The 26525-nt window shown below is 53.3% G+C and overlaps 9 protein-coding genes across 9 annotated transcripts; 6 read left to right on the top strand and 3 right to left on the bottom strand.

The window, feature by feature from the left end:
* Nucleotides 1–648: 648 nt before the first annotated feature.
* PG985_014425 (uncharacterized protein) lies at nucleotides 649–2435 on the top strand (the record flags this gene model as incomplete). Its single annotated transcript, XM_066834191.1, has 4 exons — nucleotides 649–903; nucleotides 964–1474; nucleotides 1533–2195; nucleotides 2257–2435. The coding sequence occupies 4 exons, from the start codon at nucleotides 649–651 to the stop codon at nucleotides 2433–2435; spliced, it is 1608 nt and encodes a 535-aa protein (XP_066678931.1).
* A 3491-nt stretch (nucleotides 2436–5926) lies between these two features.
* Nucleotides 5927–7988, top strand: PG985_014424 (CNT family concentrative nucleoside transporter; the record flags this gene model as incomplete). Its single annotated transcript, XM_066834190.1, has 3 exons — nucleotides 5927–6339; nucleotides 6401–7733; nucleotides 7788–7988. 3 exons carry the CDS (start codon nucleotides 5927–5929, stop codon nucleotides 7986–7988), a joined length of 1947 nt encoding a protein of 648 aa, XP_066678930.1.
* A 616-nt stretch (nucleotides 7989–8604) lies between these two features.
* PG985_014423 (uncharacterized protein) lies at nucleotides 8605–9570 on the bottom strand (the record flags this gene model as incomplete). The annotated part of the gene is made up of 1 exon (XM_066834189.1): nucleotides 8605–9570. One exon carries the CDS (start codon nucleotides 9568–9570, stop codon nucleotides 8605–8607), a length of 966 nt encoding a protein of 321 aa, XP_066678929.1.
* A 650-nt stretch (nucleotides 9571–10220) lies between these two features.
* Nucleotides 10221–12581, bottom strand: PG985_014422 (transcription factor tfiiib complex subunit brf1; the record flags this gene model as incomplete). The annotated part of the gene is made up of 1 exon (XM_066834188.1): nucleotides 10221–12581. One exon carries the CDS (start codon nucleotides 12579–12581, stop codon nucleotides 10221–10223), a length of 2361 nt encoding a protein of 786 aa, XP_066678928.1.
* Nucleotides 12582–13585: 1004 nt separating this feature from the next.
* On the top strand, nucleotides 13586–15709 carry PG985_014421 (uncharacterized protein; the record flags this gene model as incomplete). The annotated part of the gene is made up of 1 exon (XM_066834187.1): nucleotides 13586–15709. The coding sequence occupies one exon, from the start codon at nucleotides 13586–13588 to the stop codon at nucleotides 15707–15709; it is 2124 nt and encodes a 707-aa protein (XP_066678927.1).
* Nucleotides 15710–16011: 302 nt separating this feature from the next.
* On the bottom strand, nucleotides 16012–16655 carry PG985_014420 (Signal peptidase I; the record flags this gene model as incomplete). The annotated part of the gene is made up of 2 exons (XM_066834186.1): nucleotides 16012–16449; nucleotides 16575–16655. 2 exons carry the CDS (start codon nucleotides 16653–16655, stop codon nucleotides 16012–16014), a joined length of 519 nt encoding a protein of 172 aa, XP_066678926.1.
* Nucleotides 16656–17623: 968 nt separating this feature from the next.
* PG985_014419 (uncharacterized protein) lies at nucleotides 17624–20116 on the top strand (the record flags this gene model as incomplete). Its single annotated transcript, XM_066834185.1, has 1 exon — nucleotides 17624–20116. One exon carries the CDS (start codon nucleotides 17624–17626, stop codon nucleotides 20114–20116), a length of 2493 nt encoding a protein of 830 aa, XP_066678925.1.
* Nucleotides 20117–21291: 1175 nt separating this feature from the next.
* Nucleotides 21292–23131, top strand: PG985_014418 (cytochrome P450; the record flags this gene model as incomplete). The annotated part of the gene is made up of 6 exons (XM_066834184.1): nucleotides 21292–21571; nucleotides 21640–22163; nucleotides 22233–22544; nucleotides 22601–22708; nucleotides 22763–22929; nucleotides 22987–23131. The coding sequence occupies 6 exons, from the start codon at nucleotides 21292–21294 to the stop codon at nucleotides 23129–23131; spliced, it is 1536 nt and encodes a 511-aa protein (XP_066678924.1).
* A 1840-nt stretch (nucleotides 23132–24971) lies between these two features.
* Nucleotides 24972–26109, top strand: PG985_014417 (uncharacterized protein; the record flags this gene model as incomplete). The annotated part of the gene is made up of 3 exons (XM_066834183.1): nucleotides 24972–25075; nucleotides 25152–25316; nucleotides 25383–26109. The coding sequence occupies 3 exons, from the start codon at nucleotides 24972–24974 to the stop codon at nucleotides 26107–26109; spliced, it is 996 nt and encodes a 331-aa protein (XP_066678923.1).
* Nucleotides 26110–26525: the final 416 nt, after the last annotated feature.

Below are 26525 nucleotides of genomic sequence, written 5' to 3'. Positions count from 1 at the left end.
TGCTACTTCTGTTCGAGATTGGAACAGAGCAGCACTTGACGTATCATTGAGGGGAATAATCAAAAGTCATTTGTGAAAACTGAAGGGTTTGCATGTTGAATTCTGTCTGCCTGCTAGATTCCTGGCCCATCACCGTGAGTGCTAAGAGGTCGAAGCCCCTCTTTACTATTACCCCTTTTACAGTCTGCAAAAATGTTAGCTGAGCGCCTACGACCAGTGTACAGTGTCCAGCAGGATATATAGAGGATACGAACAGGAAGTGACAGCTGATAGTCATCGATACAGAGCCATTGGGCTGTTTATCTCTAGCTAGTCGAGGCGATTCTTGTCTAACATCCCAAAGGTTGGACTGCAATACGGTGACAAGAGATACGAAATGGGCCGTGTATTTTGGAATGCTACTCGCGGAAGCCCTTGAGATTGAGACACATTCAGATTGGCTGTCGACTTTCATTGGATATTTCCTTACGAATATCTAGCTAGGGACAGTGGTGGCTGGAATGGGGGCTTCCAAGGGATGTCTCACCTGCACATTTCAAAGCACTCAAAACCCCATGCCCAAACACATGAGATCGGCGTTCCTGTTCTTCTCATTATGCCTTGTCTGCCTTGCGGGCGGTATCACCATAGCAAGGCACCATCGTCACGATGTGGTTTCTCGACATATACTGGGCATCGCTCCTGATCCTGGTGCCGTGCGTGACTTTGGTGTTGGGGCGCAACATTGCTATTCACGCATTCGGACGATTCTCTGCATCCACCGCTGCGGCGGCCGCGAACCCGAAAAAGGGTCACGAGGAGGGAGAGGAGGAGGTCGATCGACAGGATGTTGACGAAGCGAACAGGTTTCGATGGCTGTTTTTGCGTGTTTACCTGCTCGTCATGGGGTCGGAATGGCTTCAGGTAAGAACGAACCCTGGCGTGACAGATCGGAGACTGATACACAATATTCATGGGACTTAGGGCCCTTATATGTATACCCTGTTGAAAGACGAGAAGAACTACCCCGACAGGACCGTGGCGCTGCTGTACATGGCGGCCTACATCTCAGCCGCCGTGTCGGCCCCGCTGACGGGGTATTTCGCTGACAGGATCGGTAGGCGAACCGCCTGCCTGGCCTATTGCGCGATCCATTCGCTGGCTTCGCTGTCGGTCCTGTCCAGCATGCTCGAGGTCATCGTAGTGGGAAGGGTCCTGGCGGGCGTCGGCACCACGCTGCTCTGGTCCGTGTTCGAGAGCTGGATGGTCGCCGAGTACAACGCGCGGGGTCTTGGGCAGGGGCAGTGCAACGGTAGGCTGCCGCTGAGTGCTATGTATGGTGTCATGACGACGTACAACTGCATTACGGCGATTTTGGCCGGGCTCGTGGCGCATTGCGTCGTGCTCGCGCTCGGCTCCAAGACGCATCTGTTTATATTGGCTCTGGTGCGTAACTACATGCTTACCTTTATATGGTTTCGACCCATCATGAAGTGTCCGTAGGGGAATGTGCTGAGAAGACTACAACTAACAACACTACTCACAGATCTTAGATTCTACAGCGGCGGTTATAATACTGCGGACCTGGACAGAGAACCGAGGAGAATCTTCAAGTGGCCGATCGCTACAACAAGTTGACGACGAGAGTACGGAGTCGCTGGGCGGCAGACTTCTTGATTCCCTGAAAAACGTCCGAGTATGGGTTCTGAGCTTGGTCTCCTGTTGCTTTGAGGGCACCATCTTTCTGTTCATGTACTACTGGCCCGGCGCACTGCAGGATGCCCACGACCATAGCACCGACCCAGACGCAGCCCCTAACCACCAACTGCCCTTCGGCGTCATCTTCGCCTCCTTCATGGCCATCATGGTCCTAGGTGCGCTCCTGTTCGACATCCTCATGACCCGACACGGGCGATCCCCGTCGGACGAGAGTGACGCTCTTATTAAGAAACACCTCCCGGTCGGCCTGCTGACAACCGCCCTCCTTCTCGGCGGACTGGGCTTCCTGGCCGCCGCCTTCCTGGGCCACCGCGAGGCCCCGCTGCTCTGCGCCTTCCTCCTGCTCGAGGCCTGCAACGGGCTCTACGTGCCCAGCATGGGCTACCAGCGCAGTCAGGTCGTCAGCGACGCGCGCAGGGCCAGCGTGTACGGGTTCATGAACATCCCGCTGTTCGTGTCTGTCGCCCTTGCGCTCATCACCACGAACGGGGGTCAAGGTGAGGAACTAACTACCCGTTTGCGCGTGTGGTATAAGAACTTACTGACGAAAAGACATAGTGGGTGACCACCGGCATGTGGTTTTCTTCTTTTGCGCGGGGCTCCTCTTCGCGGCTGGGTTGGGGGCTTTTGCTGGGCTGCGGGTGCGTTCCTCGCCGGAAAAGGAGTATGCGGAGATCAAGGGCCAAGATAGCGACGAGTTTCAACCGGAGGGTCACTTAGCAGAACGAAACACATAACGACTCAGTGTTTGATTTTGAGAATATGGACATAAAGGTTTTCTTAGAAGTTTCCCGTTAACGACACAATCGTGCCGCCGGCATTGAAGCATGCTGACATCGAACACAAGAGGAATTAATGATATTGCTCCCATTCGAGCTTGTTGTCAAATACTTGCGAGTGTCTAGCGCCCCTTTCAACTAAGTACTTACATATGCAATTAGTCAAGAAATCACGACCACCGTGGTCGAACTTACCTAGTCACATGGGCCTCAACGGTGTTCTAGTTGCAAATGCGGGCTCGTGAAACTCCCTGTGTAATACATCGCGCGCGGAGTTTGTGGGTGTAAGCTTTCTGGGGAACCAGGGATGCCCATCTTACGCTACTCAATGCTTCGCTACAATCACATAGATACTGTAGATAAACATACAGTATAGTACAGTAGTAGTAAGCAATTTTGAGTTCAAGCCATCAGCATCGGATTGGGCTCCGGCCTGGTGTGACAGCGATGCTACTCTATGGGGGATTACACTAGCTGGGGAAATCATTTGACGCTATCGCGGGAAATCCGGAGATAAGGCCAGATTGGGCCAAGTTGGTGAAAGGATCTCGGGCGCCGGCCGTGAACGGGCATCTAGTACCTGCTTGCATGCATGCTTGGAAGGCGGCCCAGACTCGTCGAGTCGCTGTGCCGGCTTGGAGCTACATACTGTAGGTGGGGGAAATGAAGAAACTAAATCTGGAGGGAGTCAGATCGAAACGAGGGAGAGCTTGAGGTTACCACTACTGTAGGCTGGGCTCTTCCTCTGCCAGGACCTGGTTACAGTAGGTAGCTGTCTCACGTGCTGACCAGCCGTATTAGGCAGGTCATATCTGGGCGCTCCTAGTGGTCCGAACCTGCGGGAGGCGGCCTTGGACATCGCTGCCACCGAACTGCCACCAACTGCCACAGCTCGCCAATGGAAGACCAGAGCTTTCGTCTGGGCAGGGGTAGGGGGTGCACACATTGGAAGCCCGTCAGCCAACTGATCCAGTACGATGGAAACCCCCCATATCGTCCTCGCCTCAAACCATTGTCAGCTGAAGTCTGTCCATTCTCCCATTGTAACGTGCCAGCCGTTGGGCTCGGCTAGGTAGTGACGGAACTTTTGTGTTTGCTTGCTTCGGTTAGGGCATATGTACGGATTTACCGTATGGGTAAAAACGACGACAATTGGATTCCTATAATGCACGTTTGGCAATCCTTCTTGACCAGCGGGAGTCATTCCAGTAAGGAAGCAGATGAAGTAACAGCTAAAGGGTCGCAATCGAGTATATCATGAGCGTTAACATTGGCAGCTTATATCTGCTTATTGAAAAGTAATCGTGGGCAAGCAGTTGGCAGGTTTGTCCACTCAGCGAAGGGAGATTGCATAGATACAGAGGTTGCAGCAAATGTCGATCGGAACCGCCGTTCGGACCGCTGGCATTCCATGCCCCGTTACATCTGCCGGATCAGGGATTCCTTGGCCAATCGTCACCAACAGAGATATCAGGGCAGGCAGGCAGGGCCCGTCAGCACGACTCAGCTTGGATTGCCAGTTGGGCCTTTCGTACTTGCTTATCTATTGATGTTATTTCCCGTTATTCCTGCACCTTTTCTTCGAGATTACCTAGATAAGAGAGACAGACATAGCATAGCAAAGACCGGAAGCTGGCAAAAGATGCGTTCGCAAGCCCCTCGCAGCCCTCGTGCCTCCTTCCTGGATATGGAGCGTTTCCCCACAAGAAAAAATAAGTTTTTTCTCTCTCGCGGGCTTGGCATTACCCAGAGACACGACGTTTCCCCATCTAACTCATGTTCAATCGGCCCAGGAGAGGGACAGGAAGAGGGGAAAGTAATGCCTTCAGATTTCCTCTCAGGACGGGCTGTAGACAATGCATTCAATTGAATCCCGATAGCCAGGAACTCATCTTCCTAGTCTAGTAGGTCGCATGCGCATTTGATTGATAGAGCCCACTACCAAAACCCCGGAGAATCTGGGGTAGCTGGGCGCGCATCAATCGCAGGTGGTAATCTGATAACTTTACGCTCTTTGGCACATGCGTCCGCCGGCGGCATTCGTCGGGCGGTCAGCAAAAAGCTCAAAAAGCTGGCTTTGCCACCATGATAAGGGTATGACGCTACTGGGACAGGGAACCGGCTTGGCTGCTGGCTTGGCCCGACAGGAGAACTGGCTAAAAGCTATGGGCGCTATTTCCCTTATCAGCGTCGAGCAAGGGACACAGCCAGACAAGCACGACAGCAGCCAAGGATGCCGGATTGTTTCAATGGCTTGGGGCTTGGGGACTCGAGGCATGGCCGCCATTGGATACTTGCGCCAATTCCCTTTTCCAGAGTTCTTAAGCATAAGAGACAGTTTGATTGGAAGGACTGAGAGATGGTGGCTGGGCTGAGGGTACCCGTCATCCCTGGCTCTCGCGTTTCTTACACGGGAGCTAATAAAGTTGCGCAGCAAGCACATGTAGCAGCAGCAGGAGCAGCAGCAACAGGAACAGCCGACGAGTGGCAAAGCAGCAAGCAGAAACGGCTACCAGCCTCTTGACAGGCAAACTTTTCGATGGCAACCTGTTCGTGTTCAAGGTTCACAACTTACAGCAATCTGATTCATATAGCGAAGGGGAGGAGCATCTCCATCGCCGTAGCCAGACATCTGCATCTATCTGTATGTAAGCGGGAGGACTTTTTTTTGCCAGTGCAAGCAGGCTCCCCCTCGAGTGTGACGGTGAGATTCCGAGAGATGGCATGGCAATCGCCGTCTCGTTCCCTCCCAAACCGTCACCGAAAGGACCAACCAATCCCAGCCCCCCGGACTCCTAATACTCGCTATCATTGGAAGTTATCCATGGATGAGAGATGATGATCCCAGTCCATCTTCAGCTCGCACAGCAGCCGAGTGGCATGCCTCCTCCACACCTCCCCGGCGGGCTACCTTGCCTCAGAGATAGGACAACCTTCCGCTTCTAGAATGACTCCATTCTCTAGGGCAAACCGGCAGCAATCTAGCCCACGCGATCAGCGACTCGGCCCAGTACGACGCCGGCAGCCAATGGAAAAGCTCTGCTCGTCTTTTTCAAGTGGGTAAGCGTTAGATGTGGGCGACACTTGCAGAGGTCCCAGTAGGTCCCCTTCTCCTCGAGCACCAGCGTGCATCCTATTAAACCAATGCGATACCCGCACACACCCGCGCAACCTTTTTTCCAGTATGCATGCAGGTCAGATAGATCAGCAGCTTCGACTCCCTCCCTCAGTTGCGACTCTTTGCGCGCGAGTAAGGTGATCCGACGACCACGACGGTTTCCCTCTCTCTGTCAGGTCAACCCTCTCCGCGCTTCCTTCTTCGGCTGCGGCATTGCCACCCACACTCAGCAACCCTTGCCCGTGTTGCTGTCTGTCAGTTACGAGTCGGTAACACAAGCCGAAGCCGCGCAACCACAGCAAGACCCATTCTTGCTCCTTGGACGGAAAAAATGAACAACGCCAAGGAAGTTTTTGGGCGCGAGGGCCACAATGCCTCGCTCCAGCACGGTGTTGACCCCAACCCTGATCCGGCCCTGGACTACGCCAATGAGCACCGCCATGAGCACATCAACCATGGAGGGGCTGCTGCTGCCCACAAGGACCGCTTGGGCCAGCACGACGAGCTTGTCTACTCGGCAGGCACCACGGATAAGAGCCGCGACATGATGGACAGCCCGTCTCAGGACTACACCACGCACAAGATGCGCGACACCTCGGCCGAGAAGTCGGTCGATGAGGAGAGCGGTAGAGTGGGGGCCGTGGATGAGACCGAGGAGGCGACAGGCCGGAAATGGACCTGGAAGAGATTCTACCGGAAGTTCCGCCTACCCGTCCACATCTTCATCTGGCTTTTCTTCACCGAGTACGTATCCAAACTTGTGATCTCATTCTACCTGGGGCATTCAAAGTAACCCAGATTGCAGATGGTGGATCGTTGGTTTGGTGTTTCACCGTAACGATGGCCTTGGCTGGCTTATACCGTTCTTGCTGTACCTCTGCGTCAGTCTGCGCATACTAACGCTATGGGTGCCCGCCTCCTTGTTCATGAAGCCTGTTCGGTTTGTTTGGAACAACACCTCCGTCAGGCTCTACAACATCATCCCCAGTAAGCTGCACCAGCCCCTTGCCGCTGCCGGCACCGTGGCTGTCTTTCTCGTCGGATCATTTGTCCCCGAGGAGACGGGCGAGAACACGCGCGCCAACCGCGCCGTCTCACTTGCCGGCCTGGTCGTCATGATTATTGTCATGTATGCGACGTCTCGCAAGCGATCCAAGATTCCCTGGCACACAGTGATCGGAGGCATGCTGTCGCAGTTCATCATTGCTATCTTCGTGCTCCGAACCAAGACTGGATACGACATCTTCAACTTTATCTCGTTCCTCGCCAGGACGCTGCTCGGATTTGCAGGCCAGGGTTTGGCATTCCTGACCAATGAAGAAGTTCCGAAGCTCACTTGGTTCCTTATCACCGTCATTCCGGCCATCATCTTCTTCGTCGCTCTGGTTTCTCTGCTGTTCCACACGGGCCTGCTCCAATGGTTCATTGGCAAATTCGCCGTTTTCTTCTTCTGGAGTCTCCGCGTCTCAGGAGCCGAGGCGGTGGTCGCTGCTGCCACTCCTTTCATTGGTCAGGGCGAATCGGCCATGTTGATTCGTCCCTTCGTTCCTCACCTCACCCTCGCCGAGCTTCATCAAATCATGACCTGCGGTTTCGCCACCATTGCCGGTTCAGTCTTGATCGCTTATATCAACATGGGCCTGAACCCCCAGGTCCTGGTATCTTCCTGCATCATGTCGATTCCCGCTTCATTGGCCATTTCCAAGATGCGATACCCCGAGACTGAGGAGACCTTGACTTCGGGCCGTGCCGTCGTCCCCGAAGACGATGAGGAGCACAAGGCTGCCAACTCACTCCATGCCTTCGCCAACGGTGCTTGGCTTGGCCTCAAGATTGCGGGTATGATCACGTCTGTGCTCCTCTGTATCATCGCCTTTGTTGGCTTGATCAACGCCCTCTTGACCTGGTGGGGCAAGTACTGGAACATCGCGAACCCGGATCTGACGCTCCAGCTCATCTTGGGTTACCTGCTATACCCAGTGACGAAGCTTCTCGGAGTTGAGAACAAGGATTTGCGCACGGTTGGCGAAATCATTGGAGTCAAGATTATCACCAACGAGTTCGTCGCTTTCGACACCCTCACCAAGACCACCACTTTGAGCGAGCGCTCTCGCGTCATCGCCACCTATGCCTGCTGCGTAAGTTGATCTGGCCTAAGCTTCTGGGCTTCTAACATGACTGTGAATATCGAGCTGACCAAGTCACAACAGGGTTTCGGCAACATTGGTTCTCTCGGCAACCAGATCGGAGTGCTGTCCCAGATTGCCCCTGGTCGATCTGGCGACGTTTCTCGTGTGGCTGTTTCTGCTTTGATCTCCGGCATTATTTCCACCTTGACTTCCGCCTCCATTGCCGGTATGCTGTATACGCAGCAAGTAGCGAACAGCACCTAGAAAGAGAGTGGAATAGAAAGCAGGATCAACTACAGAAGCTTCTCAGGCTATCTGAGGATGCCGAGTAATGTATGATTGTCTGCTGGATATACCATACCCGCTACGATATAAAGTTGGGTTAGAGTTCTGAAGAATATGAATGAAGAATACCATAATAGTAATGATTGCCTGCCTATCTGCAAATATCGTGAAGGCGTGTTTATGTTTTGCGACAGCTATATGAAAGGTTTGCTCGCTAGTTGAATATTTCGAGTACCATCCTACGCGGGTATTGGCCTACCTGCTTAGCATTAGACATCAGGATACTTAGTAAGTAACCCAACTTTCACGTCGCGTAAGTTCAAATACATGGCAGACACGTGCATGTGTATGAAGTCTTCATGTATCTTGATCATTTTTACTTTGTACGTTTGAAAATTATTACATGCGTATGGTTATAATATACAATCTTGATATCAGACCAACGGATCCATCCAATTTTATGAATTGATGAATGTGTATGCACAAGATGATAATGGAGTGACCCCCGTATTCCTCCACCAAGCTGGCCCCTATCCCCGTTCACCCCGTTGAAGTTGGGACAAGGAGATCAACGACCCGTCGCATGGCCGTCGTATTACTGGTAGCCCGCCAGCTCCAAGGTGTGCTTGGTCAACTGCTCCAGCTCCCGCGTCGATGCGAAGCGGGGTCTCTGGGCGAACATCGGGGGCTTCGTCGTCGCTGCGTCGTCGTTTTTGTTCTTGGTCTCAGCGGCAGGGTCCTCGGCGTCGTCCTCACCAGACCAGCCGGCGTAGCGCTCGTAGTGGCTCGCTAGGGCGAGGACGTGGTGCATCAGCTCCGTTTGGGGCGTGCTCGTCTGTGGCGAAGAAGAAGTTGAGGGAGGTGTAGGGGACGATGGCGGTGGAGGCATGGCTCGCAGCATCATCCGCACCGCCAGGTCGAAGTCCCGCTGTCCGTGCCGCTTGATCGTGCGGCGCCGGTATAGTGTCTGGGTGTCCGGGTCGATGTGGATGATGGCGCCGCGGACGTGGGCGCGGCGCACGATGCCTGTCTCGAGGAGGGGCTGCAGGGCTTCTTCGAAGAGGTTCTGGACGGCGAGGCTGCCGCTGCGGGGGCGGCTGTTGTTTCCGATGGTGACGGTGTCACGGTTATGGTTTTGGGGGCTGCTGGTGTTGTCGCCGGCATCAAGATCCATCATGCCGTCGTCTACTGACGCTGTGGTGGTCATCACCACCCATGGTAGGGGGTCCTGCAACATCTTCTGGTAGTTGAGTTCGCGGCGGGCTCGGGCTTTTACTCCAGAGGCGTCCTTCTTGGTGGTGTTCTTATCGGATGCTGATGCTGCGGCGGCAGATGTGGTAGTAGTAGTAGTACCGCGTTGGCTGGTGGTGGCGGTGATGGTGGCGACTTCGCTAGTCGACGACAGCGAGTATGGCTGGAAGACCGAGGCAGGTATGTCGTGGGCGGGCGACAGGAAGGAGAGGGCCCCAAGGAGTCGCCATGTGGCCTCCTCTGTCTGCGGCCTCTGCTTGGCGAGCTCGACAAGGTCTTCGAGGCGCTGGGATGCCGTGATGTTGTCCATCTCTCTGTCGCCCTTGAGTTTCTTCTTCTGGCGGAAGGGGTAACAGATGGGAAGCAAGGAATGTCGTTTCTGCTCTGGAAAGAAAATGAGTATGCTTATATGAGAGAGTTCCTTGATGTTGTTCTTGGTTGCTATCGCCCTTCCCTTTTCCTGTTTCCACGCTCTCTGCCCATGGCAAGCAGACAATATTTGTAGAACGGCAGTAGCCGTCTTCTTTGTCCTGGGTCACAAGAATGCCCATCCAGAAATGGGTGAATGGGAGACACGGTGACTTGTCCCGGTCGCCTTTGTGCTGTTTGCAACGGCGACCGTCGCTTGTGTGCTGGAAACAATGGGACCAAACAGACGCATCAGCAGATGCAATTACGGTTGATGTTCTTGTCAGCAGCGATACATCAGGTACTGGAAGACTACTACTACCTAGCGATGGTTTTCGGGATTGAATCAATTGAGACACTCGCTTTATATTTCCTGTTGTACCAACTGCGCTAAGCGCCAACTGAGTCGAGCCATCTGTGACTGCTCACGCCTGCTAGGTAGGGGGTATCATGTTTATACAAGATGACTGAAAAATCTTTGCCGTCAACGCCGTCCGATGCAAATCTCGAGAAAGCCTGCCCAGTCTATTCTCGAGGTCATATGTGTGTTCTTTAGTAGTACTCTTCTTCATCGTCGTCGTAGCGAGCGTAGTCCTCCTCGTCCTCGTAGGGCTGTTCGTCTTCGTAATCCTCTTCCTCCTCCACCGCCTCTTCTTCCTCGACCGCGTTGGAGGGTTGGGTATTGGCTTCTGTTGGCATATCCCCAGCCTCGCTCTCCGGTACCTCGCTATCATCACGGCTCTCTCGTGAGCTATCCGCGACACTGCCTGGGCCGCGCGGCCCCTTCCTTTGGCTGAAGAGGTTGTTGATGGCGTCGAGGTTGATTCTCGAACTCAGAGTGTGCTTTTTCATAGCAGCCATGGCTGCCTCACCAGGCGTGCTAGCTGGTGTAAGCTGACCTTCACCGATCCTGGGCTTCTTAACCCGGTTACGCCGCTTCTTTTGCGGGCCCAATTCCTCCATCGCTTTTCTGTACTGCTTCTCTTGCTGCTTGCGAAGCCAATCTTTGTTGGCATTCATCCAGATCTTCTCCTTGATGGCGATTTCATCCGAATTCAGGAGACAATTTTCCACCTCGGGATCGTCAGCGAACTCATTGGGGTCGATTTCCTCGTTCATGGAGAGCTGTCGCTCCTCCTGTTGGCCGCGCTCCCAGGCTGCCTTGATACGAGCGACCAAAGCAGCGTTGGCCAGCGCGCGGCGATGCTCATCGCTGTGTGGGTCCGCAATCACTTCGGCGATCTGCTTCTCCATGAGGTCCTCGTCGTGCTCCCATTCTTCGTCAAAGTTAAGAAGTGGCTCGGGATTGCGATCGTACCGCCCACGGCCTTTCCTGCGCTTCGCAGGCGGCTCTTCCTCCATGACTTCTTCCTCCACCTCCTCTGCTTGTTGCTGCCCATCATCATACGTCTCGGCAAGATGATCGACAGCTTCATCACCAGTGGGATCATCGGCGTCAAGTCCCTCTGCCACCTCCTTTTCGGGAGCGGCAGCGACCTTGGGGGCAGGAGCAGGTACTTTGTCAGGGTCGAAGGCGTCAATCATGGTGGCGCCCGTCTTCGGGTCAACCGACTTGGGCAGATACTCCGAGACAGGAATCTTCACCCTGGAGAAGTCGGGAGGAGGTGGCGGGGGCATCAGCTGGCTCGGGGTGGGAGTCGTCTGCGGAGCTGGCGTCGTACTTTGGGTCAAGGCCGGGTCAACCAGACTCGTTGACGCGTCTGCCGACTGGTTCTGAACTTCATCCTCGTCGAAATCTACAATACGTTTCCTCTTGCGGCCCGACTCAACACGTTCTTTTTCTGCCTTTTCTTTCCAGTCATCTTGGGCCTTGTAGAACGATGGTGGATCATGGCGCGACTCGAGAAGCTCCTGCTTCAAGAAGTCTTCAATCGTCATGTCTGAGGTGTCAAGGACCCTGAACTCGTCTAGGCGCTGCTCAATGGTGTGCATTGTTACCTTGACGATATAGACGATCTCTCTCACGGTTCGACGGAAACCCCATATTTGAGAAGCCATGGCAATGCATGCTCCGCAGATGCCCGAAGGACGACGGCCCATGACCATCCAATCGAGCCCCATTCGCTGACATAGCTTTGTTGCAGTTTCGGCTACGTCTTTGGTAAGATCGCCAAAGTCGAGGCGGTCACAGAATCTGTAGATCAGATCTTCGGGCACGACCGAGTTGACCTTGTTATGGCTGAAGTCGTAGATGTTGTTGAGGTCTTTGAAGACGTGACCGAGCTCATACACATTGATCTTCACCAACTCGGCAAAGTCTATAAGCATGACGCGACAGCGTTCCTGCTTGCGGCAGGCAGCGTAGAGGCAAACGGGAACAACCTTGATCATGCCACGACCCTGAATCCAGTTCATGGTGACACATAGCTTGAAGACTTGCAAGCCTTCGTTCATAATGCTCTCGCTAATCCGGAGCTGATGGGAGTACTGAGTCATCATTGTCTTGGCTTCGCGCACCACCTTCTCTCTGTTGTCGGTCAGGTTGCCTCCGATACGGCGCATGCCTGGGCCCATGGGCCGGGAGGCGCCTTGGTCTGCTCCGATGAAGCTACCTTGGACCATGGCAGCACCAGTCGAAGTCTCTCCAAACTGGACTTCGGAGACGATATTCGAAGTATCGATTTCACGACCACAGGCTGAACAGTATCCATCTTGGACAGGGGCCGAAGGATCAGGGCATTGTTTGTTAGGACAACTCCGCTGGGATGGTGCAGACACATTGTTGCTGACCGAGGCCTCGGGGACAGGGGTCAAACCTCTGGGCGTGAAACTGGTATGGCTACCGAGCCGGCCTATGTTTTCGCGCAAGCGGTCAGAGTGCTGAGATCCACGGGGCTTTATGGCTGTACCCTTCTTAGAGCCCGTCTTGTTGGGCTTGAAGAAGGACGACATGGCGAGCAGGAATGAGATGTCCAAGAAGATGAGAGACTAGGACGGGTACTGTTGGTCGCATGCAGGCAGTCATGCGATAGCTACGGATACAGAGTTGAACATTGGTGGTGGCAGACAGCTGGGAGTTCAGTTGTCCGGGTTGAATGAAGACTTGCGAGAGATGTCGCCGGGTGAGGCTGATTGTTGGTGATGCAGGTGAGTCACTGTAGTTCAAACTTTTTGGGTTGTTCAAGTGGAAGCAAGCCTCGAAGGCCGCCAGTGACAAAGAGAGAGACTCGTAGAGCCTGGCGGGTTAGATGTGTTGACGTCGGTTGCCCTCTCAATTCGCGTGTAAGTGGTTTGCGATGGTTTGATGGAACTCCTTTCCTTGCCTTTGGTGGAGTGGGTGAGAGATGCTGGTGAAAAACGAAACTGGAGGGGCAGTTGCAAGTTTTCTGAGCGAGCCAGAAAAAGATCGGTCGGATGGTTGAGTGGGGAGGATGGTGGGAAGTGAAAGTTTGGGTTGGGTTTGAGGGGTCTTCGGAGAAAGCCCTGCTGCAATTGATTCAAGTGGCTGCCAGTTCGAGTACGCCCGTGGGCAAGAATTTTGGGAAAAGAACTTTTATTCCCTTTCCTTCTACCGAACCCAGCCTCTTCTTGTCGTGTTATTGCTCAGGCAATCAGATCAGAAAGTTGCTGGGTTATTCTTCTACTGTTTACATGTTTTCCAATTGTACAACAATGCTTGCACCCACCAAGCTCCATTTCAATCAGGCGTTGCCTTTGCGAATTGCACAGTGTACCTAGAGTCAGTTGAACCTGGATAAGCTACTTGCTCAGACCTCTGGGACCCGCTACAAGACCTCTCTATTGTTAGTTGCAACAACCCAAAGAAAACCGCCCGATTACCTTGCAACGGCGTCATAGTGCCCTGTTTTGTTTGATCTTGAGGTCGGCGCATTTGTCTGTACCCAAATTGCCCAACACCTTTAATTACTCAATCTAGACCGGCAACCTCATCAATAATGGACGGTCTAGATGATTTCGAGAAGCAATTAGCAGCTGAGAAAGCTGCACGGGAACAAGAGAAGGACCGCAAGCATCACAAGCATCGCCACCACCATCGTCGCGAACGCGAAGACGACGGAGAAGAAGGACACAGGCACAAACGATCGCGACGCTCCCCGGACGACCAGCGCGATGAGCGAAGGGAACACAGGAAGCGCGAGCACCGCGATCACCACGAGCACCGTGAACATCGCGAGCATCGCGAACACCGCCATGGTCGCTCCCATCGACGTCGCAGCGACGCTGGCGAGCTTGAGAACGAGACGCATTTGAAGACATCAGACCCCAAGGGTGATCTTCCTTTACCAGACGAAGAAGTCCCCTCGGCGACCAAGAAGCTAGTCCGAGACGATTGGATGTCGGCGCCTTCAGCATTGGGCGTCGATTACACACAGAAGGGCGCCAAACGCGAGAAGACGCCGCCGCCCAAACAAGAACCAAAACGCGCGGTTCATGCCCGAGAGGTCAACGCTACGCAGCTGAATCAGCTGAACGAGGGAAAGTCCTGGAGCGAAATGGAGTTGCCGGCACAGCACGATGTCGATTACACATTTGGCGACGCTGGGTCGCAGTGGAGGATGACAAAGCTCAAGGCGGTCTATACCTTGGCAGAGCAGACCGGTCGCCCGGTGGACGAGGTGGCGATCGAGCGGTTTGGGGGTCTCCGCGAATTTGACGATGCTCGCGAGGAGAGAACGGAGATGGACAGGCGGAATACCTACGGCAAGGGCTACGTAGGCAAGGAGAAGCCGAGCGGCGAGCTGTTCCAGGAAAGGAAGCTCGAGGCGGGCGTCCACCGGGAAGCCCAGCAGCCAGCGGATCCTCAGGAGACTGCCGATAACATCGCTCATGCTGTTGCTATGGCAAATGAGTCTGATGACGAGGTCGCTCCCACTGTTAGGATCGACCAGACGATGCTGAATAAGATGCGAGCGCAAATGATGAAGGCAAAGCTACGAAAGGCCCCTGACGCGGCCAAACTCGAGGCGGAGTACAACCAAGCTGCGGCCGCTTACGTCAAGCAAGGACCGGCGCCGGTTGTCTTGAACGCAATGGATAACCGATTGCTCGCCGGGACGCGCGCCGAGGCAAAGGCCATCGATACGAAGCGCGGAAGAGAGCGTGGATTGGTGGAGGAGAATACCGAAATGACTATCGAAGACATGGTACGGGAAGAGCGCCGAACCCGTGGTCAGACAGGAGGCGAGGGTCTTCGACTGGCCGAACGTATTGCCAAGGATGGCAAGTTCGACAACGACTTGGATTACATGGACGAGAACGCCGAGAAGCTCGCCAAGCGCGTCCAGAAGTCCGAGATCAACCTCAAGAACTCGGCCATCGGCGATTTCCAGAAGATCAACAAGATCCTCGATCGCTGCCAACTTTGCCACCACGAGGACCGGGACCTGCCGCCGGTGGCCCCTATCGTGTCTTTGGCCACGCGGGTCTACCTTACCTTGCCGACAGAGCCGGAGCTGGCCGAGGGCGGCGCCGTCATCGTGCCCGTCCAGCACCGCACCAACCTGCTGGAGTGCGACGACGACGAGTGGGAGGAGATCCGCAACTTCATGAAGTGCCTCACGCGCATGTACCACGAGCAGGGGCGCGAGGTGGTCTTTTACGAGAACGCGGCGACGCCGCACAAGCACATGCACGCGGCCATGCAGGTGGTGCCGATCCCCTACGACCAGGGCGACACCGCCCCGGCCTTCTTCAAGGAGGCCATGCTTACGGCCGACGAGGAGTGGTCGCAGCACAAGAAGATCATCGACACGGGCAAGGCCGCCCGGGACGGGCTCGGCAAGCTGGCGTTTCGCCGCTCCATTGCCAAGGAGGCCCCCTATTTCCATGTCTGGTTCTCTCTGGACGGCGGCCTCGGCCACGTGGTCGAAGACTCCAACCGCTGGCCCCGCGGTGACTTGTTCGCTCGCGAGATCATCGGGGGCATGCTCGATGTGATGCCTGACGTCATCAAGAAGCAGGGTCGCTGGCACAAGGGGGATCCGAGGGCCGACGCTTTCAAGAAGCGATGGCGCAAGTTTGACTGGACTCGCGTGCTTGCTGATGAAGCTGCTGCTTAAGTAGTTCACGTCTATACCATACTTACAAAAACTAAATACCCCTGTAGGCTTGGTGCTACCATAAAAGCCTGTAAATTGAATATGATACGATCCTTTTCTTTCACCATGACCGTTTTCAGCGTGCGATTAGGGGCCAAGTCCCGGTACTAATATGCAGATAGCAAGGGCTGATCACAGATCACATGGAAATGCTCAAAGCAGTAGGGGTATCTTGAGTAAATTGTGACTTTCTTATTTCTTACAGAATTGCGCTTTTCTGGCTCCAGCCTCTTCCCGGCGCATTCGCGCTGCCCATCCTTGTCTCATTCTCTTTGCAGGACGACCAGCAGGCCCATGATGCCCAGCATGACCGTCTTGAGCCAGGGGTGCTCGCTGAGCATGATGGTGACGTAGCCGACAAAGGGGATGTAGGCGAAAACGCTACCAATAATGTCCTTGCGCTCGAGGTAGTCCTGGCCGCGCGCGTAGAGCTCCGTGTCGTCGGCGGCGTTGTTGTCGCCCTTGGTGAGCAGCTTGGCGTGCTCGCCCTGGCCGAACTTGCGCACCACCCGGTGCACGATGGGGATGTCCTTGTCCTTGACGTTGTACACGACCACCTCGCCCACGTCCGTCTCGGCCAGCAGGTTCCGGTTCCAGAGGAAGAGCAGGTCGCCCCGCTGGAAGGCCGGCTCCATCGAGCCCGACAGCACGACGACGATCGGCGAGGGGGAGTCGGAGATTACGGAGAGGCCTTTCCACATCTATTTTTGAGAAGAGGCGCAAATGGTTAGCGGTATTGTTCTTGTGTATTACTTGCCTGTCAAGGGTGCAGACTGGAATGCAAACGTGGCGGGCGCATGCGATTCTGGGGAGAGAGCTTGCTTACCATGAAGGCCGTGGAGAGAATGAGACCAAAGTTGAGCACTTGGGCGGCCAATTGCCGCGGATTTTGCAGACCGGACATCATCTTGGGCGGTTTTTTTTTTTTTTTTTTTTTCGGCTGCTCGTCTCCCGAGCAGAAGGGGTGTCGTCGGTCGTGCTGGGGTGGTTTGGAATAATAAAGGTGGTTTGGTTGAATAATGGAGCTCCCCGGCGTCAATTGCCCAGATCTCGGAGGTGGTAATCTTATCGCGGGAGCTGTTGGAGTGAGGTGTCCTTAGCAGCAGTTGCTAGTAGGTAGGCGGCTGCTGAGCTGAGGGTCCCCTAAACAGGCTGGCAGCTGGCAAAGCTTGGTTGGACGGACCGAGCGCTGATTTGCGAACGACGACAACTTCTTGAGGTAAAGGGCCTACGCTCGACCGCAGCAGGATGTTTTGTTGGATGGCAATGTCCTTTTTTTCTCCCTCTCCAGCCTATGGCGTAGTTTCGGCAGGATTTTATACCCATCGGCGAACAGGTTTTCGTTTTGCGAGAGTTTCTCGTCCGGCTGGGTCGAAGCTTACCGTATGAGCCATTGACCGGTTCGACGACGAAGGTTCGGATGCATTTTAGTTGTGGCCGGCGGTGGTGTGGCGTACGTAGCGTGTGTGGTCGGCAGTAGCTATTACTGCTCGTTTTTTAAATATCATTTATTGATAATTAATTGAATAATGATAAGTTTAAATATATATTTAGGGAATAAGATAACCACTTAATATATAGTGAATTATCAAAGTTCCGAATGACCTGAAAATGAACATGCCGTTTTCCCATGAATGTATCCTGCCAAGTGATTCGTAAAGAGGCTTACCTCATTCTCCGCGGGGTAGGGTGCTGCAGAGCCGGACAGCCCCCCCTCTTGCCACAGCGAGGGTCATATCACCATTTGGCATTCTGACAGGTTTTGCGTAGGCCAGTTCTGAATTTCTAAAAAGCTGTTACTCGGCTTTGCATCATTAGTCCTGAAGACGGTATTGACTCATGCCATCCTGTAGCAATTGAGAACCAGCACTCAAGATGTCTCGATGGCACGCCGAATCGTGCACGGCACCCGAGGTGTTTCTACGCCAAGGGACACCAAGCTGTCGAAACTGCAAGGAGACTGCATTGGCATCTCTGCGAGACGCGAAACCCATCAGTGGCACCGCCAGTCTCTCGATACCACCTGACGAGCCACCGGGCTCTCTGAATCTTCACTGGCCACCGAGCATCAGATGGGAAGGAACCCAAACAGAGCAGCCCGCGAAGGTGCAAGATGAGGCAGTTTATCAGCGAAACGAAGAAGGGCCTCATCAACAAGCGATGGTCTCAGAACACTCATATATTTATCCCTCGTCACTTCGACCTGATGAAATTCGATTGATATGTCTCGCTAGCAAAGAGAATAGAAATGATCCTATTCATCTTACGTTAGAGGCCCACGACCACGAGGAGTGCCCCGAATTTGAAACAGTCTCTTATACGTGGGCAGGGGAGGATGGGGATGTCAACCTCTCCGGAGCTATCTTCCTCGGTCCTTACTGGGATATTTCTCTCCAGACACGAAATGTGCTGTCATTGTTGAAGTATCTTCGACCAAAGCGCGGACTGCGCTTTGTCTGGATAGATGCCATGTGCATCAATCAAGCAGACCTGGCGGAAAGGACATCCCAGGTCGCGAATATGGGACAAATCTATTCCCGATGTTCTCGAGTTGTGGTTTGGCTCGGACACGATATTGTGCAGGAGTCCCCGAAGAAGTATCGCCAGCGCCGGCCACTGAGAGAGCTGCAAGCAGAAATCGGAAACCAGAGTATGATTGAGGGAATTCTGCATCGAAGGTATTTTTCCCGTATGTGGGTTATCCAAGAGCTGGTCTTAGCACCGTCGTCAATCTTCCCGATCGGTGAAGTGGACTTTGTCGCCACCCACAAGACTCCCAACGAGCTCCTACAGATGTTCGGACGTGAGAAGCGGGATACGATGACATTAGGATGGCTTCAATATATGCACGACATAACCAAGTTTGATGGACAGAATCTTTTCGAAGCCTTGGAACGTATCTCCGTATCAGAGATGTGTACGACAGATCCTCGAGACAAGATATTTAGTGTCCTTGGACTACTTCAAGGCTCGACATCTATCAGTCTCATGCCGGATTATTCTCTCTCTGTGCAGAGTGTCATCATTGGAACCGTGGCACACTTTATACTGGAGCTTAAGAATGATCATATTCTGGAATATGCCATGGGACACAATGCTACAGCGAATTTTCCATCATGGGTACCTACATGGGCGGACATTTGGCGATCTTCGACGCTTGTGCCATTCCCCAGTGATACCACAAATCTGGATCTGTTGGATGCCGGCCGAAGAAATAAGCCTCAGTCGGTGTGCTTGGTCGCCCTGCCCATCTGGAACTTCTCATCTATGCCCCGTATTGACTGGAGTCAACGGCTTTCCAAGTGGCACGACTGGGATGAGGAGGCTTCTATTAGAAGGTCTGACGGCGCTCTTTGCGTCAACGTTCTCCATCTCATGACAGTCAGCTCAGCCCCGGAAACGATTGGATTCCACGGCAAGCTGAAACGGTATTTATTCCAGAGGGGGCGCTGCTCGGTTGCCATCTTGGTCTCTCATCCCGCATTAGAGACGATCATTGGAAACAAAGAGCCGGCTTCTCTGTGCATTACAAGGAGGCGCCAGCAGCGCGGTCGTAATATTCCGGCACTGATGGTGCTACACCGGCTGCAGGGCAACAACTATCGGCTTATCGCTTGGGCTTATTGCCCCGAACTCAGAATCCTATCCCCACAGCAACCTTTCACCAGAGATAGCCCAGACGAATGGATAAAACCATCAAGATTCGAGTATCTCATGAGCTTCGATGTGTCTCCATGGCGAACGTTGTCATATACCATTCATCTATGGCGCGAATATGACAAATACAGACGGTCTTGGGGTCATTTTGATGCTCGGCACGAATGGATTGGTGGCGAGATAATGGCACTTTTCGACCACAGAGATATTCCGCTACACACGCGGCTGCAGTTGCTTCAGTCTGTGTTAGATCTCGAGAAAGGATATATTGAGTTTGCGAGGTTGGCCCACGTGCTCCACGAATTCGCAAAAGAGGCATGCGGCGACCTGTCTCCCAGCATAAGATACGAATCTCTCGTATACATTACTTCACCTGAAAAGGCATCGTCATTCCAAAACGGCATTCCAGATAGTATGATCTATGGGGACCGAGACTGGTGTAATGACCGTTTATCGCATGAAACGTCGACTGTAGTGGTCACCTGGTCATGTAGCCTGACTAAAGTCCTGGAGATCTTGAAAACGACTATAGATTATGGTTACATGCGGATGTTCAGTTGTTTCACATACGCTACAGGAGAAGATGAAATGACGATGATGCTCCGGGAGCCAAGACCCGAGGGCAACGAGATATATCCCAAAGTTTGGCCGGATGATATCGCTGAAGAGCTTGGCCTGGACACCAAGCCAGGGCGCATTTGCATTGTCTGACCGAGACCTTAAGAAAGAGCGGATGGGTTCAGGAAGGGGCTGATTCGTATCGACAGAGGATCGATCTATGAACCGGTGACATGCATGAATCTGTTTTTTTTTTCTTTTTTTTTTTTTTTGGTGACTTTCGATTCTATCGGTAATATACCAGCTAAAGCTAGTATGGAAAAAAGTTGATAGGATTACCGAGAACGTACCTGGATATACCTCCTTGTTTAAACGCCTGAAACTGCTGTTACCGTAGACACCATCCAAGTTTTTATGGATCATTAAGTAGCTACCAAGGACCCGATATGCCAGAACTGCAAGTCCTTGGGTACGTTCATGGGAGGAATTCGATTGGTAGAAAAAGGGGCCAGGGTTTGCTCAGCAGAAGTCCGAGTATATCTAGGAGACAATGGTATAGCAGTGTAACCGGTGTCCCACCTCCCGGGTCGGGCCTCCTTCTTAATCCGGTATCACACGGCCGCTGACCATTTTCAGCACCACCCTATTTATAGTATAGCGTCAACGCCTTCCAGATGCGCTGAATCGGCCCACAAGAACCCCGCGTCGGTATTGGCGCGCTTTACGAGCCGTCGGGGTTCCTGCCGTGTCAAATAACCACCAAGGCGCTCCTTCGCCGAAGCTTACCTATTACTACGAAGTTCGTGACATAGTCGGTGGGGTGGGACGGCGGTAGGTACTGATCCCACCCAAGTTCCTAGAGAGAGAGAGAGAGAGAGAGATGCCGACTTCGTATATAATTAGCCAATCGCCGCGCACTGTCCTCTACTAGTCTCTCGAACCTCAGAGGCTCGTACCGAACATTCTGTTGTAGAGTAGTGATAATGGCCCGCCAAGAGGGTTGGCGGGGGCCGTTTCCGTGCTCTGCTTACTAGAGTGTGGGTTTACAACACGCTATAGCGTCTGACTTGTAGCAGCCCATAGCTGTGTGTAATCCTTGGCATATGATATTCCAGCTGAGACAGCTGCAACAGGTAAGAATTGACCTACTCTATGCCTTCATCGGAAGCCAAGAGGTATTACAAGACACATGCACAAGAGACAGTCTGGGGGCCGTCGGGGGACCCATCAGTAAGTATAAAAGGCTCGTGGTAAGACTAGTCCTCAAGAGCTTCTAAACATATGCATCAGTAACCTGGACAGGTTTACTCATTACTTTCTTCGAAACGATGACGACCGCCCAAGTTCTGCAGACGGGGTGGGTTCCCCTGTCAGATGTACCATGGAGGATATCCCTGTTCGACAGAGACATCTTTTGGACTGCCTTAGCTGTTGCAGTCTCGGCTGTGGTAGCCACGGCTGCTCTGGTGGTTTGGAGGATATATGTATCGCCAGCGTCCAACATACCAGGCCCAGCCATGGCCGGTGCGACTTTGTGGTATGAATTTTACCATTGGTTTGTCAAAGACGACTGGTACGAGCATTTGCAAGCTTTGCATGACCGATACGGTATGTCGATTCGGAAGACGTACGTTGCGTTCCATGTCCCCAAGCACTGACTGAAGGCTTTGGCATAGGTCCTGTCGTCCGTATAGGACCTAACGAAGTGCACTTCGTGGACCACGAGTTCTGCCTTCGCCTGCACAACCGAGCCGACCTCCTCAAATGCCCAACCTACTACCGGCCCATACGTGACCTCCTGGGCGGCATCACCGACCCCCATAGGTACAGACAGCGCAAGGCTTTGATGAAACCTTTGTTCCGAGGCGAGACACTGTCGTCGTACGCGTCGGGGCCTATGAACAGTCTTGTCGAGGCCCTCCAGGCCAGGCTTCTGTTGGAGGCGAGTCGTGGCCGTCCCACCAACCTTACGCACATCATGTGGGCCTTCTCGGCCGACATCATGACCTCCTATGTCTCAGGCGAGGCTCTGGGTCTTGGGAAACTCGAAGGACAAGCACTGGTGGTGGCGCACGAGGCGAGCCGGCCCTATGGAATCGTTCATCTGGCTGCCATAGCACATTCCGTTCCCTTTCTGATGGAGACCGTGGATGCATTTCCGGCTTTGAGACGCATGACTGTGATTGGATGGGCGGATAAGGTGAGATAAGCACACCGACCAGGCGTCGACAAGGAGCAAGTGGTTACTAACCCGTGGTCTATGATGTAGCTCGCTTCAACATACTTGAAGAGCTGGGGTCAAAGAGAGTCTGAAGAGAAGAGCCAAGCCTCGCGGGATAGTGTTAGTATACAGCTTGCAGATCGACTCAAGGACAAGCATCTTGCCCACGAAGAAATGACCGATATCATCCTCGCTGGCGCAGAGGGCCTGATTAGCAACTTGATCTTCCTGGTTCACCATATGGCGCAGCATCCTCGCGCCATGGAATCATTGAGGGCGGAGCTAGATCAGTTCGCCCGGAACAGTTGCCATGGTCGCCAGGTTTGGAAAGATCCCGGACTTCTGCAACTCGAATATTTGGTAAGTAAGACAGACAACTTAGGGGAGCGGCATAGTTGCTAACGACAAGGACACAGGATGCCGTCGTTCGAGAGACCACCCGACTCAGCGCCCCGTGGTGGCATCGCCTGCCACGACAGAGCCCGACGCCCGTGACATACAAGGGACACGTCATTCCCGCCAAGGTTGGGTTGTTCTTTCTCGTGGAGGATCCGTGCTGATTAGTCCTGGTTGAAAAGGTCAGCATAAGTTTTACGCTACGGATGCTGGAGCGAGACCCGACTATATTCCTGGACCCCGAGTCCTTCATCCCGGAGCGCTGGCTACACAGCAACCCTGATGCTAAAAGGCTGAAAGCGACCTCGGCGACCTTCGGCGTAGGTAACAGGATATGCCTAGGCTACGAGTGAGTTAAACCGCATTTTATCTTTTTCCAGGCTAATATATGCTGACTTGGCTACAGACTCTCCCAGCAGGTACTTAAGAAGGCACTTGCTTGTATTGTTCAAGAGCTTGACTTTACAATATGCGGTGGCTCTGGGTACCTCAGCACGTACCCAACACGAAACAAAGCAGTTAACTTGGTAGCCCAGCTACGGCCGCGATAGGTATCGACTCGAGAGTAATCGTCCAATCCGGTTTTCCTGGCTTCTATCCTACCAGAGTCAAAATCGATGCATATCATCGCGAAGTAGAGCGAAAGCACAAAGTACCGGAGAGAAATCTTTACCAGGGGCAGCATGAGAGTGGAGTCATGGATCCTGAGTTCTGCTCCCCAATAACAATACCATCCTTTCCCAGAGCGATGTTATCTTGAGTAGAAGTAGATCAAATCTGGCGTACGGAGGTAAAAGCTATTGAGATCTTTTGCCCTGCCCCGGATAGCCCCTGATCTTAGTCTCAGACCAAAGACCACTCGCACTGAGATCCATGGGATATGAAGAACCACATGTACGTTCGTAGGGTGCCGGAACCTGGAAGTCGCTCACATGGAGTGCCATTTTTTGAGTATCGGACTATCGGAGCAATGGAATGTATTCATTCAAGTATAGATTGCCTTGGGCAGAGATGCAGGGCTTAAACAGAAGACAGAAAAAGGCGCCAAGTTGAAATAGCATCGTTTAAGAGCAAACCTGCACCTACCACCATCACGATGACCACCAGCGAGCTTCTCGCAGCCATCGAGGCCTCCATCTACATGTGGTTCTCGAAGCGGCTCTTGGGAGTCACACAGCTCGGCCGGGTTGTCCTGGTGCCCAAGGGACGCGCGAGGGCGATAGGATCGTCCTGCCGACAGGGTCGGTCGTGCCGCTGGTCTTGCGCTACGATGAGTAGAAGGGGTACTATACGTTGCTGGGCGAGGCGTTCGTCCACGATGTCATGAGCGGCGACTTGGTTCGACGGTTTAAGGGCGCACATGCGGGAATGGAGGATTGTCCCTGTTATGCTACGCTGGCAATATACTGACTTAATGGCCGTTAGAAGACTGCATGTGAACCAGATGCTTTACATAGAAGTTAGAGTGCAATACTAATTGTTTTCCTTTCGTTGCTTGTTACTTGTTGACTGTCATATGCTTACGATTCAGGGGGCTGGACAAAACGTGAGGTCTTTGTCGACAGCTAGAACCGATCCAGATGCTGGATAACGACATAGATATTTTAGCCTATTACCACATAAGGGCAGCGTGATATCCCATCCCTCTTCCCCTCATATCACTACTAAAATTTAGATATAAAGGGATCCGGAAATAGGAATCCAGTCACATCGAGAAACCATATTTACCTAGTAAGGCACCAACTGAAAACCGTGGGAAGCTTTCATGGGATCCATGCACCTCGTGCTCTAGGGGTAAAGTGTTGCATTCGGGCCCTTCGGTCGACTTTATCCAGAAAAGGAGCTAGCTTAGGCATGCCACGGTAGCATTCCACGCAGTTTATTTCCGAGGATTCTGCAAAGCTGACACATCTAATATGCAAATGTCAACAGAAGGATAGGACTCGGAAGGGGGGCTTCCCACTTACCGACCAGCCGGCTCTCAATGGACAGACACGTCTATAAATGGGACGATGCCAAGTGCCGGAAAAATCCAATTTGGGTAATTGACATGGTATTTGCATCGGTTGTAGAGACCCGGCCCTTAACTGGCTGTCCCCAACAGCACCTGCCCGGCAGGCGGCCAATCATTGCTCATCCCCAGGTCAAATTATGACCCAGAGGCTGGTCGAGACTGTGGAAAGTTTGGGTTGGTTGTCTGTTAAAATCGGCAATTCGAAGTAGCCCGTAGTATATGGGCTTATACAGACCTCATAAACCATGGATCCGTCCTTTTTGAGTTCCCCCCTAATATGGTTTGACTCTGGAACTTTGGGAATATAATCTTTCATCACCAAGACTTCACCATTCCTGCTAGTACTACGGTTCCCATATCGTCCTCACTGTTGCATAATGCGGTTTCTCTTGTTGGCCGCCGCGGCCATTGCGCCGGCTGTCGATGCAGCTGCGACTTTGCGTTTTTCCTGCTCCGAGCTCGTGGTTGAGCGACTCGACCCGTAAGACATCTCACTTCCCCGAACTATGGATTCATTCCTTTGGCTGTATGTTAGGTAACTAAGAAAGTCTTTGCAGTCTGGTCAACTCTGGCATGTCACCTTCGCCCCATCTGCACCAAGTCGTCGGAGGAAACACTTTCAATGCCACTATGCTGGAAGACATACCCTCATTGGCGACATGCACTAGCTGCACACCAACCGAGGACTTCTCAAACTACTGGACGGCTACACTGTTTTTCCGGTATGTTAGGTCATAGTTGTACAGATATAATGGTGTGTCATATCTAATAGCCCCTTTCTTGATCAGCGCACGCAACGGCACATTCCACCGCGTCAACACGTTCGGCAACGAACTCGGGTTCAACACAGCACACGGGGGCCAGACGGTCTACTACCTGTCCTCGGGCAAAGTGACGGCCTTCAAGCCCGGTTTCCGCATGACGGTCGGAGACCCGACGTTCCGGACCGCCAAGCAGCTGCAGGCCAAGTACAAGTACATGGACTTCACGTGCCTGGCCACGTCGATGACGCGAGGCGGGCAGACGCTCAACTTCCCGAACCGGCCCTGCGCCGCGGGCATCATGGTCTCGATCCGGTTCCCGACCTGCTGGGACGGCAAGAACGTCGACAGCCCGGACCACCAGAGCCACGTCGCCTACCCAACCGGCAACCGCTGTCCCGCGACGCACCCCGTCACCATCCCCCAGGTCTTCTACGAGACGTACTGGGACACCCGGCCCTTCAACGACCGCTCGCAGTGGCCGGCGGACGGCAGCCAGCCGTTCGTCTGGTCGTTTGGCGATGCGACGGGCTACGGTATTCATGGCGACTACGTCTTTGGCTGGAAGGGCAATGCGCTGCAGCGCGCGATGGATAACAATTGTAACTCGGATCTCTTCGCTAACCGCATCAACTGTCCTACTCTCCAGACTCAGTCGCTCGACCAGGCCAACAAGTGCACGATGAAGCCCACTGTCAAGGAGGACTTGGATGGCTGGCTCACGGAACTGCCGGGCGGTATGCCCGTCATGTGAGCAAGACTATCAGCTTGGGCTGGAAGTCGAGAAAAAGGGGGCGGTTTTCTGTCTGCTCGTCAGGAGAAACCCGGGAATACTGCCATAGCAACTCAGATATGGTCCGAATATACATATAGTTGCCTTCTGACAATCTCCATGTTCTGCATCCTTTACCCTTTCCGCCCCTTTTTGCATATTGATCCACCGTACCATGCCAATATCACGGATTCATTTGTGGCAGGGAAAGTACGTGAGACCTGAAGATAGACATTGATTACTATTCGGTATGGTGCCAAATTTCAAAGATAAGTAGGCATCAATGTTACTCAGTAACGCAATCTGCAACAACGTCTAGCACGTGGGCGGATGCATGCATATGCACCAATATTAGTGATCGATTTTGTGCATTTTCAAGTATTTGGGTAGGCGCATGT

The sequence above is a fragment of the Apiospora marii genome, assembly GCF_038362585.1.
Source record: "Apiospora marii strain CBS 49790 chromosome Unknown utg000011l_segment0_segment0, whole genome shotgun sequence".
Classification (NCBI taxonomy): Eukaryota; Fungi; Ascomycota; class Sordariomycetes; order Amphisphaeriales; family Apiosporaceae; genus Apiospora; species Apiospora marii.
The sequence above is the reverse complement of the archived record's forward strand: the minus strand, read 5'-3'. Positions and strand labels throughout refer to the sequence as shown.